Here is a 15,004-nt window from a genome sequence, read left to right as displayed (position 1 = left end):
TATAGTTTTGTTCACCTATAACAGGTAGCGTCCCACCTGGCCAACATCCAGTGAAATTGCTGAGCGCGAAATTCAAAAATACTACATTCAAATATTTAACATTTTTGAAAATGTGTTATACATCAAAATAAAGCTTAACTTTTTAATCCAGCCGCCGTGTCAGATTTCAAAAAAGGCTTTAGAGCAAAAGCAAACCATGCGATTATCTGAGGACAGCGCCCCTCATAAAAACACAATCATATTTCAACCAGGCAGGTGCGACACAAGTCAGAAATAACGATATAAAAAATGCCTTTGATGATCATCTTCTGTTGGCACTCAAAGGTCCCAGTTACATCACAAATTGTCCTTTTTGTTCGATAATGTCCTTTATATAAAAACTCAGTTTAGCTGGCGCGCTTCAGTCAATCTACCCATTTTTCCTCCATCAAAATGCATACAAAATGAATCCCAAGCGTTACTAATAAACTTTTCCAAACAAGTCAAACAACCAAACATTAGGTACCCTAATACGCAAATTTGATTGTTTATTTAAGATGGAGAATCGTTATTGTATTTACCGGAGAAAAATACCAAAAGAACGTGCTTTCTTCCACGAGCTTGGAAACAATGTAGCCAAAATGGGAGCCACCTAGAAAAACTACAATTTCTGGGTCATTTTTCCAAAAACCAGCCTGAAACTCTTTTCTAAAGACTGACATCTAGTGGAAGCCCTAGGAACCACAATCTGGGAGGACTTGGCCTTTATAATTAAAGTAATAGCCATTTGAAAAATTGGTTGGTGTTTCGCCTGCCATATCAGTTCTGTTTTACTCGCCAACATTATTTTAACAGTTTTAGAAAGTGTTTTTCTATCCACAAACCAATTATATGCACATCCTAGCTTCTTGGCCTGAGTAACAGGCAGTTTACTTTGGGAACGCTTTTCATCCAGACGTCAAAATACTGCACCCTACCCAAGAGAAACAAGAAATTTGTGTAGTGGTTGAAAAACAAGTTTTTTTTTTAATAACTCCAACCTAAGTAAACTTCCGACTTCAACTGTATGTATTTAGAGTAGGGCTTGGGTTCTGCATTATCATGAATTGTCATTACAACATTCTATGGCAGCTATGTTAGCTCCCCATTAGCATGACATGGCTGTAATATCACAACTGTTTGGGGTAGCTCTTGTGTTTTTGTTTATCATATGCTATACCTGGTGTACACTGTACAATAAAAAAAAAAAAATGCTTACTTGCATTATATTTGCCAGGAAAAGAAGGCAATGTTTACTTTATTTTAAAGAAAGTAGTGTTCTCCAACAGGCCTCCTCTGGTGGCTAGCAGGCTGGTCAGTGGCAATACCACTCCATCAGGTCTTAACCTGACTCGTTGATTGATGGGTCATTCTCTGGTGTCTCTCAGCCTGCAGAGAAGAGGAGGAGGAGGAGGAGTGGGGGAGGGAGCTGGGAAGGAGGAGCAGAGGTGCTGTGCTTCTACTCAGTCAGAACGGCTCAGGAGAGGAAGTGCAGCGGCTCCATAACACAGACAGATGGTGTGTGGTGTGTGTGTGTGTGTGTGTGTGTGTGTGTGTGAAAGAGGAAGATACATGAAAGATGAAGAGGACACGTGAGATGAGAGCAGAAGCAGTGGGTTATTAGCATCATAACAACAACAGCACCACTGCAGATCTTGTACATCAGTAATTTCCTGGTGACCGTACAGTTTTTTTCTTTTTCTTATTTAATATCACAGCGTCTCTGCATTTCATTCCAGACCAGTTCCCTCTCTCTGGGCCAAGGTGCCTAATTTCAAGCACTGCCGAGGCAACTTTCAGGGAGTGAGTCATAGACGAACACGCACACCCAGAGAGAGAGAGAGAATGCCTGTTGCCATGGCGACGTGGCACTCAAACGGAGGAGGTCAGACGTGTGGGGGGAATTGTAACATCTGAATAGTTTGTTTTAACCGGTGCTAACGGAAGGGTTTTGTAACCGGTTATGATTTATTTCTCACTCTTTTATATCTCTTCTTTCTCTGGATCGACAGAGGAACAGGCGTATCTCATGGCCTGTGCCAAGTAAAAAATATTTGCCCGAATTAAGAAAATGACTGGTCTGGGCCAAGATCACAGGAAAGCAAGTTAATCTGTTTTGGATAGGGGGCAGCATTTTCACATTCGGATGAAAAGTGTGCCCAGAGTAAACTGCCTGCTACTCAGGCCCAGAAGCTAATATATGCATATTATAAGTAGATTTGGATAGAAAACACTCGGAAATTTCTACAACTGTTTGAATGATGTTTGTGAGTATAACAAAACTCATATGGCAGGTGAAAACCTGCGAAAAGAATCCAACCAGGAAGTGGGAAATCTGCGCTTTTTAGTTTTTCAACTCCTTGCCTTTCTAATATACAGTGTAAATGGGGTCATATTGCACTTCCTATGGCTTCCACTAGATGTCAACAGTCTTTAGAACCTTGTTTGAGGATTCTACTGTGAAGTGGGGGCGAATTAGAGCTGTTTCAACCAGAGGTCTGGCAGAAGGCCATGAGCTGATCACGTGCGTGGCAGTGAGAGGTAGCTGCGTTCCATTGCATTTCTAAAGACAAAGGAATTCTCCAGTTGAAACAACATTATTGAAGATTTTTGTTAAAAACAGCCTAAAGATTGATTCTATACATTGTTTGACATGTTTCTATGAACTGTAATAACTTTTTGTCTGAACTTTCGCCTGGACTTGCCTGCGCCTCGTGAGTTTGGATTTGTTTACTATACGCGCTAACCAAAGTACGAGAGGGAAAAGCAATGGCTGTCCAAACTCAGTTGCGCGAGCAACACTCATGTGACCACGACGCGATGTTATCGTTCTGGCACATTTTTCAAAATAAAAGCCTGAAACTATCAGTTCTGTTATACTCAGACAATATTTGGACAGTTTTGGAAACTTTAGTTTTCTATCCAATAATAATAATATGCATATTAGCAACTGAGACTGAGGAGCAGGGCATTTACAACGGGCACCTTTTCATCCAAGCTACTCAATACTGCCCCTGCAGCCATAAGAAGTTAAGCTTTAATTTGGTGTATTGCACTTGTAAATGTATGAAAAGTTTAAATATTTCTAAAAATATTTTTAGAATTTCGCGCTCTGCCTTTTCAGCGGATGTTGTCGAATTGATCTCGCTAAAGGGATCAAATCCCTAAGAAGTTAAGCGCGCAGAATTTCAATTGTTGGTGATTTTATTTTGTTTGCAGTGTGGCCCGGTACCTTATATTATAGCCAGCCATGAAATCTAATTTAGACTTATTGTTTGGAAAACGAACATATAACCATCCCTGACTCAATGATGACGTGTTGCCTGTGTTCACCCCATTTTAAAATGTCATATTCCCCTCCAGAAATGAACCCAATATCATGTTGATGAAAAGCAATGTCTTTTATCAGGCAGGTGTGCTGTTTTAGCATATGGCCACCTGTGGCCTGATGCAGCATCGCTGCTACACGGCTGAAGCGCCGTGGCCTGATGCAGCATCGCTGCTACACGGCTGAAGCGCCGTGGCCTGATGCAGCATCGCTGCTACACGGCTGAAGCGCCGTCACCTGTGGCCTGATGCAGCATCGCTGCTACACGGCTGAAGCGCCGTCACCTGTGGCCTGATGCAGCATCGCTGCTACACGGCTGAAGCGCCGTCACCTGTGGCCTGATGCAGCATCGCTGCTACACGGCTGAAGCGTGGGGTTGGCTCTCTGCATTGTTTACCCTGATGGGTGAACCATTAGCTAGATCAGACTCAATATGATATTGTTGCTGTTTTAATGTCCTAAAGAAAAATCCCTCGGGCATTAACAAAATCATGTTATTTTGGGGTATATATAAATGGTGTAATTGTGTGAATTTTACAGTGAATATTGGCTTACCGTTTATTCACTCAACTGTCCGCCATGAAACCAGTATTTTTGTTATGTCAGACACTCCGTTTTTGTAGAACGTTGCCAATTAAAAAAAAAAAAAAGAACCCAATCATACAGTTCTGCAAAGCTGGGATCTATTCAAACATTAAGTTGCATGTGGACATAGTGACTATTCATCCAAAGTGAAAATACTGCCCCCTATCTCTAACAGGTTTTAAGTTTCATGTGGACATAGTGACTGGGATTATTAGAACATTTCTTTCACCCGACAGTTAATATTCCGCTGATAAACTACATGGTTCAATTCTAAACCATTATATCGACTTCAGAATAGCATTACAATATTCATTTTTATTTTTTCCTGTAGGCTATTTAACCAAGTGGTTTGTGTAAGTAATCATGTCTTGACAACCAAACAGCTCCATAGTGTAGGTCTATGTAAACCTTTCTTTGCTGATAAAAACATAGCTGTTTATAACCCCAATCCCACCACCACAGAGCAGCTCTGACCCCATAACATCACACATAAACCCCCCCCAGAGCAGTTGACCCCATAACATCACACGTACCCCCCACACAAACCACCTCGCTCTGACCCCATAACATCACACATACCTCACCCACCCACACACCTCCTCAGAGCTTCTCTGACCCCATAACATCACACGTACCCACCCCCCCCTCACACACACCACCTCAGAGCAACTCTGTCCCCATATCACATGTAACTATTTCAGAAGATATGAGAATGTTACTACAGGATGAGCCCTCTAAGAGTATAGAGGCGATCCCACTCAGTGGCCCAGATGAAAGGTATCGGTCTGTAAAGGAAAAGCTGATGGCTCAGCGATAATACGCTGTTATAAACTCAGCAATAATACGCTGTTATAGACTCGGCGATAATACGCTGTTATAGACTCGGCGATAATACGCTGTTATAGACTCAGCGATAATACGCTGTTATAGACTCAGCGATAATACGCTGTTATAGACTCAGCGATAATACGCTGTTATAGACTCAGCGATAATACGCTGTTATAGACTCGGCGATAATACGCTGTTATAGACTCGGCGATAAAACGCTGTTATAGACTCGGCGATAATACGCTGTTATAGACTCGGCGATAAAAGAAAAGTCCCTTTTTCAGGACCCTGTCTTTCAAAGAGTTCGTAAAAATCCAAATAACTTCACAGATCTTCATTGTAAAGGGTTTTTAACACTGTTTCCCATGCTTGTTCAATGATCCATATTCAATGAATGACCATGCACCTGTGGAACGGTCGTTAAGACACTAAAAGCTTACAGACGGTAGGCAATTAAGGTCAGATATTAAAACTAAGGGCATTAAAGATGTCTTTCTACTGACTGAAGAACACCAAAAGAAAGATACCCAGGGTCCCTGCGTGAATGTGCCTTAGGCATGCTGCAAGGAGGCATGAGGACTGCAGATGTGGCCAGGGCAATAAATTGCAACGTCCGTACTGTGAGAAGCCTAAGACAGCACTACAGGGAGACAGGATGGACAGCTGATCATCCTCGCAGTGGCAGACCACGTGTAACAACACCTGCACAGGATCAGTACATCCGAACATCACACCTGCGGGACAAGTACAGGATGGCGGCAACTGCTCGAGTTACACCCGAGTTACACCATCCCTCCATCAGTGCTCAGACCTTCTGTTGGCCTGTTGTAAGGCAGGTCCTTACCAGACATCACCGTCAACAACGTCGCCAGACAGAACTGGCGAGAAGTGCTCTTCACTGACGAGTCACGGTTTTGTCTCACCAGGGGTGATAGTCGGATTTGCATTTATCGTCAAAGGAATGAGTGTTTCACCGAGGCCTGTACTCTGGAGCGGGGCAGAGGGTCCGTCATGGTCTGGGGCGGTGTGTCACAGCATCATCGAACTGAGCTTGTCGTCATTGCAGGCAATCTCAATGCTGTGCGTTACAGGGAAGACATCCTCCTCCCTCATGTGGTCAGGATGAGCCTGCAGGAAGGGTACATGACCCCCTCCAGCATGACAATTACACCAGCCATACTGCTCGTTCTGTGCTGGATTTCCTGCAAGACAGGAATGTCAATGTTCTGTCATGGCCAGCAAAGAGCCGGGATCTCAATCCCATTGAGCACGTCTGGGACCTGTTGGATCGGAGGGTGAGGGCTAGGGCCGTTCCCCCCCAGAAATGTCTGGGAACTTGCAGGTGCCTTGGTGGAAGAGTGGGGTAACATCTCACAGCAAGAGCTGGCAAATCTGGTGCAGTCCATGAGTAGATTCTGCAGTACTTAATGCAGCTGGTGGCCACACCAGATACTGACTGTTAATTCTGATTTTGACCCCCTTTTTGTTCAGGGACACATTATTCCATTTCTGTTAGTCACATGTCTGTGGAACTTGTTCAGTTTGTCTGAATCTTATGTTCATACAAATATTTACTCATGTTTGCTGAAAATAAAAACAGTTGACTGTGGGGACTTTTTTTGTTTGTTTTTTTGTTTGTTGCTGAGTTGATATTCATAGGCTCGTCTGGCACTGAAATTACTCCTGTCCACTCTCACTCGACAATCTGAAACCTCTTATGTTCCCCTCATCTCAGTTGTTGATGTGATATAGCCTCTTTGTTACAGACTGTATTGGAAAATGACAAAGTTAAACGTTAAACATTTAAACTTGGTCGTGGGATAGCTGTGTTAATACAGTATTGCTACCATTTAACAATGCTATACAATTCCCTATTGATTCTCTGCACTAGAAACGCTACTGTACAAAAATATAATAATATTAACAAAATAAGTACGGACGTGGTAGCTATACATCCGGAGATGGGTGTTTACGCCATGTCCTTAGCCATTACTCCACTGATATCAAACCTCGGTCGTCCAGAAAGTGGAGAGCAACACTGATACTTTCTGGCAAAATTAGGAACGGGTAATATCTGAAAAATGTAGCTAGCAAGACTCTCTTACCCATATGCATTGATGGACGCGTCTACCTCTGTCACGGATACCATGGCTGCCCTTAGTTTGAAGATGTATAAAAACACCAGCCCGGATGACATCAACCTTCTGTGTTCTCTTTTCGACTCATCTGCATATTTTCAATCAAATGCCTGAATTTTCTCCATCTCCTTAGCCATCATACTCCACTGATATCAAACGGTCCTCCAGAAAGTGGAGAGCAACACTGATGTAGTTCTACTACGTAATATCTTTTATTAAAAGCTGCTTTAGATAGGATTAACTACACATACTGATCAGCTCATATTATAGACACAAACGGGCTACATGGCAGACCAATCAGAACTCATCTCTTGGCATGTCCAGCCCACTCATTATCTCAGCCAATCATGGCTAGTGGGAAGATTACTGTTATTTTCAATGACTGAACCAGCTAGGCTCGTAATTTATCAATTATATTCGTATCTACAGATGGTTGCTCTCTTTTCTGTGGCAAACCAACTAGGCTTGTAATTTAGCAATTTTATTAGTATTTCCAGATATACGCTTACACGTTTGTTAATATGTATTTCATGAAACGTGGCTTTAGTATAAATAGGCTGCTATTTATAGTATGGTATGTAAGGCCTATATTGACATCTGCTGATGTAAAGTGCTTTATAAAGCATTTGATTTCCATTTAAAATGGAGTTATATATATATTTTTATAAAGACTTGTTTTAGGAAACTAGGCGTATGTTGCGGTCAGTCCTTCACAGGAGAGACGTTTGAACGTGAACTTTTTTTAGCTAGCCAACACAATCTGGTTCGTCAGCAACCTGCAGATTCATGCAAGCCAGTAATGTCATGATTTGGGATTATGGTTCATTGTTTACCTAGCTAGCTAGTCACGTCTTCATGAGAGACACCACTATGCAAGTAAACATTTCAATAGAATGTCACTACGACAACTGTTGATAGCTAGTAAATTTGCGCTGGCTATTTCTGTCTTTCTACTCTGATTTCAGGTGCCAAAGCGCAGAATAACTGTTGAATTTACTAACGCCCAACACATGTTGAATATGGCCGGTGTCAGTAAACTTCTGCAAAAAAGCTGAAATTGTTGCCAGCAGCGCAGTTGAAATCGCTCGCTCTCTAACACCATATAAACATTCTATCCAGCTCTGCTAGGGCGAGAAATTATCAGTGCCTTCAGAAGTCTCATTTCATCGGGGCATGGACTCTACAAAAAAAGCTTAAAAATCCTTCTTTAACCGGTCTCCTCTGGGTCACTCGGTGGTCGGGAGCCCCAGGGTCACTCGGTGGTCGGGAGCCCTAGATTGCACCATATAAATAGTTCCACTGCTTTTTAATTTTTAATTGTATTCTTCCCCTCTAATCAGGGATTGGTTTAGACATGGGACACCCAGGGGATGCAGTTCAGGTAGAACAGAACAGCAGCAGTACTTGTGACCTCCAGGATGGGACACTTGCATAGCAAGGTGGAAACTCAACCCATCCACCACAGTAGCTGTTTTGTTGTCGTCTTCTCCATGTCAGACAGATGTGACCCCTCTCTCTCTCGCTCGTTCTCTCCCCTGTACCTCTGGTCCTCACACTAAGATGGCATCCCAAATGGCAGCCTATTGCCTGAATAGGGCACTACTTTTGACCAGAGGCCTATGTGCCCTGGTCCAAAGGAGTGCACTACCTTGGGAGTTGGGTGCTATTTGGGATGTGGTCCAACTATATAGGTATTGGTCGTCTTGGTCTGTGAGGCTTCTGGGTCTTTGAAAAGATAGACAGTTTAGACGTCAAACTTCCCTTCAGGGTTAACAGAAGGTCTGTCCTCTCTCGCCCATCGTCTTTCTCGCTCGCTCTGTTTTCTAACTCTCGCTCTGTTTTCTAACTCAACAGAAGCAGATCATCGTGGACCCCCTGGCGTTTAGCGAGGAGCGTTTCCGCCCGTCTCTGGAGGAGCGCTTGGAGAGCATCATCAGTGGCGCCGCCCTCATGGCCGACTCTTCCTGTACCCGCGATGACCGGCGCGAGCGCATCGTGGCCGAGTGCAACTCTGTCCGTCAGGCTCTGCAGGACCTGCTGTCTGAGTACATGGGCAATGTAAGTCTCTTCTCTCCATTCTGATACTAACTCACTACATAGACAGGTAGAGGAGTCTCCTCTCTTGTTCTTCCTTCATCTTCTCTATCTCGAGTCCCTCTACCTATCTCTCCCCTCGAGGCAATGTACCAGTAAACAAATTCACACACAGTTGCTCTTTCACCTCTCCTCCATCTCTCAATTCAATATTCAAGGACTTTATTGGCTTGGGGAACATATATTTACATTTCCAAAGCAAGTGAATGAGATCGTAAACAAAAATGAAATAAACAAACATTAAACTCACAAAAGCTCTAAAGAAAAATACATTGTTGTAACGATGTACAAAAGGGAAAATAAATTAACATAAATATTGGTTGTATTTGCAACCACTGGTTGCCCTTGTGGCAACAGGTCACAAATCTTGCTGCAGTGATGGCACACTGTGGTAATTCACCCAGTAGATGTGAGAGTTTATCAATATGGGGTTTGTTTTTTCATATGCTTTGGATCTGTGTAATGTGAGGGAAATATGTCTCTCTAATATGGTCATACATTTGGCAGAAGGTTAGGAAGTGCAGCTCAGTTTCCACCTCATTTTGTGGGCAGTGTTGCACATAGCCTGTCTTCTCTTAAAAGCCATGTCTGCCTACGGCGGCCTTTCTCAATAGCAAGGCTATGCTCACTGAGTCTGTACATAGTCACAGTGGTCAGGTATTCTGCCACTGTGTACTCTCTGTTTAGGGCCAAATAGCATTCTAGTTTGCTCTGTTTTTTTGTAAATTCTTTCCATTGTTTTGTTTTCTCGTGATTTGGTTGGGTCTAATTGCTGTCCTGAGGCTCTGTGGGGTCTGTTTGTGAACAGAGCCCCAGGACCAGCTTGCTTAGGGGACTCTTCTCCAGGTTCATCTCTCTGTAGGTGATGGCTTTGTTATGGAAGGTTTGGGAATGGCTTCCTTTTAGGTGGTTATAGAATTTAACGTCTCTTTTCTGGATTTTGATAATTAGTGGGTATCGGCCTAATTCTGCTCTACATGTATAACACCAAATAATACTTTGTAAACTTATGTTCAAAACATGTTGAGGGATCCCTAGTAAATACAAGTGCTGCACCTACCTGATAGACAGGTGGGATGAAAACCCATGGAATCAGAATCAGTTATCTTTAAACCATCTCCACCAGCGTTCTGGAACACAACCTTCCAGAACCCTTAGAGATTACCAGACATTCCTTTCTCAACTCTTCTACCCCTTAACCAGCCAAACACACAAGCCAGCATAAATGCACTAAACAATGTTGATATCAGAGACCATGTTTTTGTCTAAGAAAACACTAAATTAACCCAATCTAAGCTAGGACTAAAATGGTGTATTTATCATTCTGGGAGAATAATGGGGTCTATTGAATGATTAATAGATTTCAGGAGGCCAATTTATTGTGAGGCCAAGAATTTCTTGTTCGCTAATCGCTTGATAAATGCTTCTACATGTTTGTATAGAAAAAGAGGAAATGTGTTCATGTCTGTGTGACACTGGCCTGGGATGGGGAGGAGACCTGAGAACATAGGGAGAGAGAAACATTGTGGCACCTGACCACACGACTGAACAGTAGTCCAGGTGTGACGACAACTAGGGCCTGTAGGACCTGCCTGGGATGGGGAGGAGACCTGAGAACATAGGGAGAGAGAAACATTGTGGCACCTGACCACACGACTGAACAGTAGTCCAGGTGTGACAAAACTAGGGCCTGTAGGACCTGCCTTGTTGATAGTGCTGTTAAGAAGGTAGAAACTAGGGCCTGTAGGACCTGCCTGGGATGGAGAGGAGACCTGAGAACATAGGGAGAGAGAAACATTGTGGCACCTGACCACACGACTGAACAGTAGTCCAGGTGTGACAAAACTAGGACCTGCCTTGTTGGTAGTGTTATTAAGGTAAAAACTTGGGCCTGTAGGACCTGCCTTGTTGATAGTGCTGTTAAGAAGGTAGAAACTAGAGCCTGTAGGACCTGCCTTGTTGATTGTGTTGTTAAGAAGGTAGAAACTAGAACCAGTAGGACCTGCCTTTTTGATAGTGCTGTTTAGAAGGTAGAAACTACGGCCTGTAGGACCTGCTTTGTTGATAGTGCTGTTTAGAAGGTAGAGCAGCGCTTTGTTATGGACAGACTTCTCCCCATCTTATCTACTGTTGTATCAATATGTTTTGACCCATGACAGTTTACACTCTAGGGTTATTCCAACCTGTTTCAATGCTATAGCCTACAAAGAAATACATTGTTATGCATTTGGGAGTGCATCACACTAGGCTGGCAGGAAAATAAGTACTCAGCATTTTTAAACATTTCATTCTATTAATTGATTAGTCTCTGAATTGAGTATCTAAGTTTTGATTTAGAATTAAATGAAACAAAATGCCTTCACTTTTAGAAACACAGGTTTTGCCAGAGTCTATGGCTTCAGGCTCATGTGACGGTGTCTGGAGAGCAGGCCCTCTCGGCACGGTGTCTGGAGAGCAGGCCCTCTCGGCACGGTGTCTGGAGAGCAGGCCCTCTCGGCACGGTGTCTGGAGAGCAGGCCCTCTCGGCACGGTGTCTGGAGAGCAGGCCCTCTCGGCACGGTGTCTGGAGAGCAGGCCCTCTCGGCACGGTGTCTGGAGAGCAGGCCCTCTCGGCACGGTGTCTGGAGAGCAGGCCCTCTCGGCACGGTGTCTGGAGAGCAGGCCCTCTCGGCACGGTGTCTGGAGAGCAGGCCCTCTCGGCACGGTGTCTGGAGAGCAGGCCCTCTCGGCACGGTGCCTGGAGACCAGGCCCTTTCTGCACGGTGTCTGGAGAGCCACTGGGGATGCTAAAAACCCTTCGGGCCAATTTTGCCAGGCTGGGCAGGGATGCAGAGGCTAATGTTTTATTTTAATATAAGTAGGCCTTAAGGTTTTGTCAAAATGACCTCTCAAGGAGTTTATGTCAGGCCTATTGGAACCAGATCAATGGTAACCTAATAGATGACACACTTAGCTAGCTACCCACCTCGTTCCTTTCTGTTAGCATGTGCACGTAGTCTATCATGCTATGTGTCTTTTCAGATTCCACAACGATTCTGTAGTTGTGAACACTAAATCGCTGCACTCAGTCTTGGTCCTCATCTTTGTAAATCACCTTGATTTTAGCAGCTGTATATATTTGATCAGTTTCTTTATAAAAAAATATTTAGGGAACTCCCTGACTCTTTATCAGCGGGCGGTCAAACTAGCCTAACGTGACGAGCTACATGATGTATTTCAGTGCAGTGTCCCAACATCCTTAGGTAACGCTAGCCACAATGTCATCCCTGTGTTTGTCAGTGAAGCTAGCTAGCAGGCTACACCAGGCTAAAACCCAGCTGACTGAAATCACTGGGCGACCGATATACATGGAGTATACAAAACATTAAGAACATGACATGGGATGACACTGACCAGGTGAAAGATGACATGGGATGACACTGACCAGGTGAAAGATGACATGGGATGACACTGACCAGGTGAAAGATGACATGGGATGACACTGACCAGGTGAAAGATGACATGGGATGATACTGACCAGGTGAAAGATGACATGGGATGACACTGACCAGGTGAAAGATATGATCTCTCATTGATGTCACTTGTTAAATCCATGTCAATCAATGTAGATAAAGGGGAGGAGACAGGTTAAATTTGTTAAAATTGAATTTTATTCCTTAAAACATTCCTTAACACCGTTCAGAATGTGAATGGGCAAAACAAAAGATTTGAAATGCCTTTTTATTACTAAGGTATGGTGTTCCTAATGTTTAGTATACTCAGTGTACCTGCACATATTTATTGCAGGAGTAGTTGTTTCCAACTGTATCACTGTCTATCTGATTACGTGTCTGCCCCATTTGCCCTTGCTTCATAATGAGTGTGTCAGTCTATAAGACTGGTAAGAGACGAGGCACGCAAATGGATTTAGGATGTTTGAATATTGACAAGTGGCAGTTGGGATGGTGTGTGTGTGTGTGTGTGTAGTGTCAATATAAATTTAGGCTAAAACACTTGCAGGCTTGAGTGATCACTATCGAACACAACAGCAAGGGGCCACTTGATAAAGGGCTTAAAGACCACACAGCCACTGTGAAATCACTGTGAAGAGCCCTTTAGGGGCCTAGTGTATGGTTTTGAGATCCAGGCGATGTCTGTCAACCGCTCTGACACACTCTCTCTTAATCTGTTCTCTATCCCTTTCTTTCTCCCCCCCTCTCCTTCTCCCTCCTCCCTGTAATTGAACAGTGGAATGTGTTTTTCCTCCTATGCTGCTGCAATAATGCCTTATTTCATATCAGCTATCTACCATCTTTGTTCTATTTTTCTGGTGTTTGTTGCTGCTTGGGCTTTTGGACGGTTTTGGTTCAGATGTTAAATAAGCATGTTTGGGATGCTCTGGATCGCCGTGTACGACAGTGTGTTCCAGTTGGCGCCCATATCCAAATGGTCACACCAGATACTGACTGGTTTTCTAATCCATTCCCCTATTTATTTATTTATTTTTTTGACGGTGTTTGTGACCAACACATACAGATCTGTATTCCCAGTCGGGTGAAATCCATAGATTAGGGCCTAATCAATTTATTTACATTGACTGATTTCCATATATGAAATGTAATTCAGTAAAATCTTAGACATTTTTGAATGTTACTTTTACATTTTTGTTTAGTCCATGTGTGTAAAAAAAATTCTGGTTTTAGTCATTTAAGTTTACACTGAAAAGCGTTTCTCCAACCCAAAAATTAATTGAAACGTTTTTACTCTGTTTGGACTAAGGCGACCCGAGAGAGAAAATAAACTCAAGGGCAGAAAATCCTTGTTTTTACGAAAAGGCCTTTGATAACAGTCCTCCTTTCGCTGTTACAAATGACGTTGGATGTCTAGTGTCTCCTCTCTGCTCCAACCAGACGGTCACGTCTTCTCCTCTTCTCTCCTCTCTGCTCCAACCAGAGCATCACGTCTTCTCTGCTCCAACCAGAGTATCACGTCTCCTCTCCTCTCTGCTCCAACCAGAGTATCACGTCTCCTCTCCTCTCTGCTCCAACCAGAGTATCACGTCTTCTCCTCTTCTCTCCTCTCTGCTCCAGAGTAGTTGTTTCCAACCAGAGTATCACGTCTTCTCCTCTTCTCTCCTCTCTGCTCCAACCAGAGCATCACGTCTTCTCTGCTCCAACCAGAGCATCACGTCTCCTCTCCTCTCTGCTCCAACTATAGTATCACGTCTTCTCCTCTTCTCTCCTCTGCTCCAACCAGAGTATCACGTCTCCTCTCCTCTCTGCTCCAACTAGAGTATCACGTCTCCTCTCCTCTCTGCTCCAACTAGAGTATCACGTCCTCTCCTCTCTGCTCCAACCAGAGTATCACGTCTTCTCCTCTTCTCTCCTCTGCTCCAACCAGAGTATCACGTCTTCTCCTCTTCTCTCCTCTGCTCCAACCAGAGTATCACGTTTCTCCTCTCCTCTCTGCTCCAACCAGAGTATCACGTCTCCTCTCCTCTCTGCTCCAACCAGAGTATCACGTCTCCTCTCCTCTCTGCTCCAACCAGAGTATCACGTCTTCTCTCCTCTCTGCTCCAACCAGAGTATCACGTCTCCTCTCCTCTCTGCTCCAAACAGAGTATCACGTCTTCTCCTCTTCTCTCCTCTCTGCTCCAACCAGAGTATCACGTCTTCTCCTCTCTGCTCCAACCAGAGTATCACGTCATCTCTCCTCTCTGCTCCAACCAGAGTATCACGTCTTCTCCTCTCTGCTCCAACCAGAGTATCACGTCTCTCTCCTCTCTGCTCCAACCAGAGTATCACGTCATCTCTCCTCTCTGCTCCAACCAGAGTATCACGTCTTCTCCTCTTCTCTCCTCTCTGCTCCAACCAGAGCATCACGTCTTCTCCTCTTCTCTCCTCTCTGCTCCAACCAGAGTATCACGTCTTCTCCTCTTCTCTCCTCTCTGCTCCAACCAGAGTATCACGTCTTCTCCTCTTCTCTCCTCTCTGCTCCAACCAGAGTATCACGTCTCCTCTCCTCTCTGCTCCAA

General features: G+C 44.0%; 1 protein-coding gene across 6 annotated transcripts in view; it reads left to right on the top strand.

The window, feature by feature from the left end:
- Positions 1-15,004, top strand: part of ctnna1 (catenin (cadherin-associated protein), alpha 1) — a 226,794-nt gene that overhangs the window by 52,753 nt on the left and 159,037 nt on the right. For all 6 annotated transcript variants that reach the window (XM_042326140.1, XM_042326139.1, XM_042326141.1 and 3 more), the window contains one exon: positions 8,752-8,955. In XM_042326140.1, the coding sequence (XP_042182074.1) occupies positions 8,752-8,955 (204 nt within the window). The remainder of the gene's footprint in view (positions 1-8,751; positions 8,956-15,004) is intronic.

The sequence above is a fragment of the Oncorhynchus tshawytscha genome, linkage group LG08, assembly GCF_018296145.1.
Source record: "Oncorhynchus tshawytscha isolate Ot180627B linkage group LG08, Otsh_v2.0, whole genome shotgun sequence".
Taxonomy (NCBI): Eukaryota; Metazoa; Chordata; class Actinopteri; order Salmoniformes; family Salmonidae; genus Oncorhynchus; species Oncorhynchus tshawytscha.
This window is presented reverse-complemented; position numbering and strand designations above follow the sequence as displayed.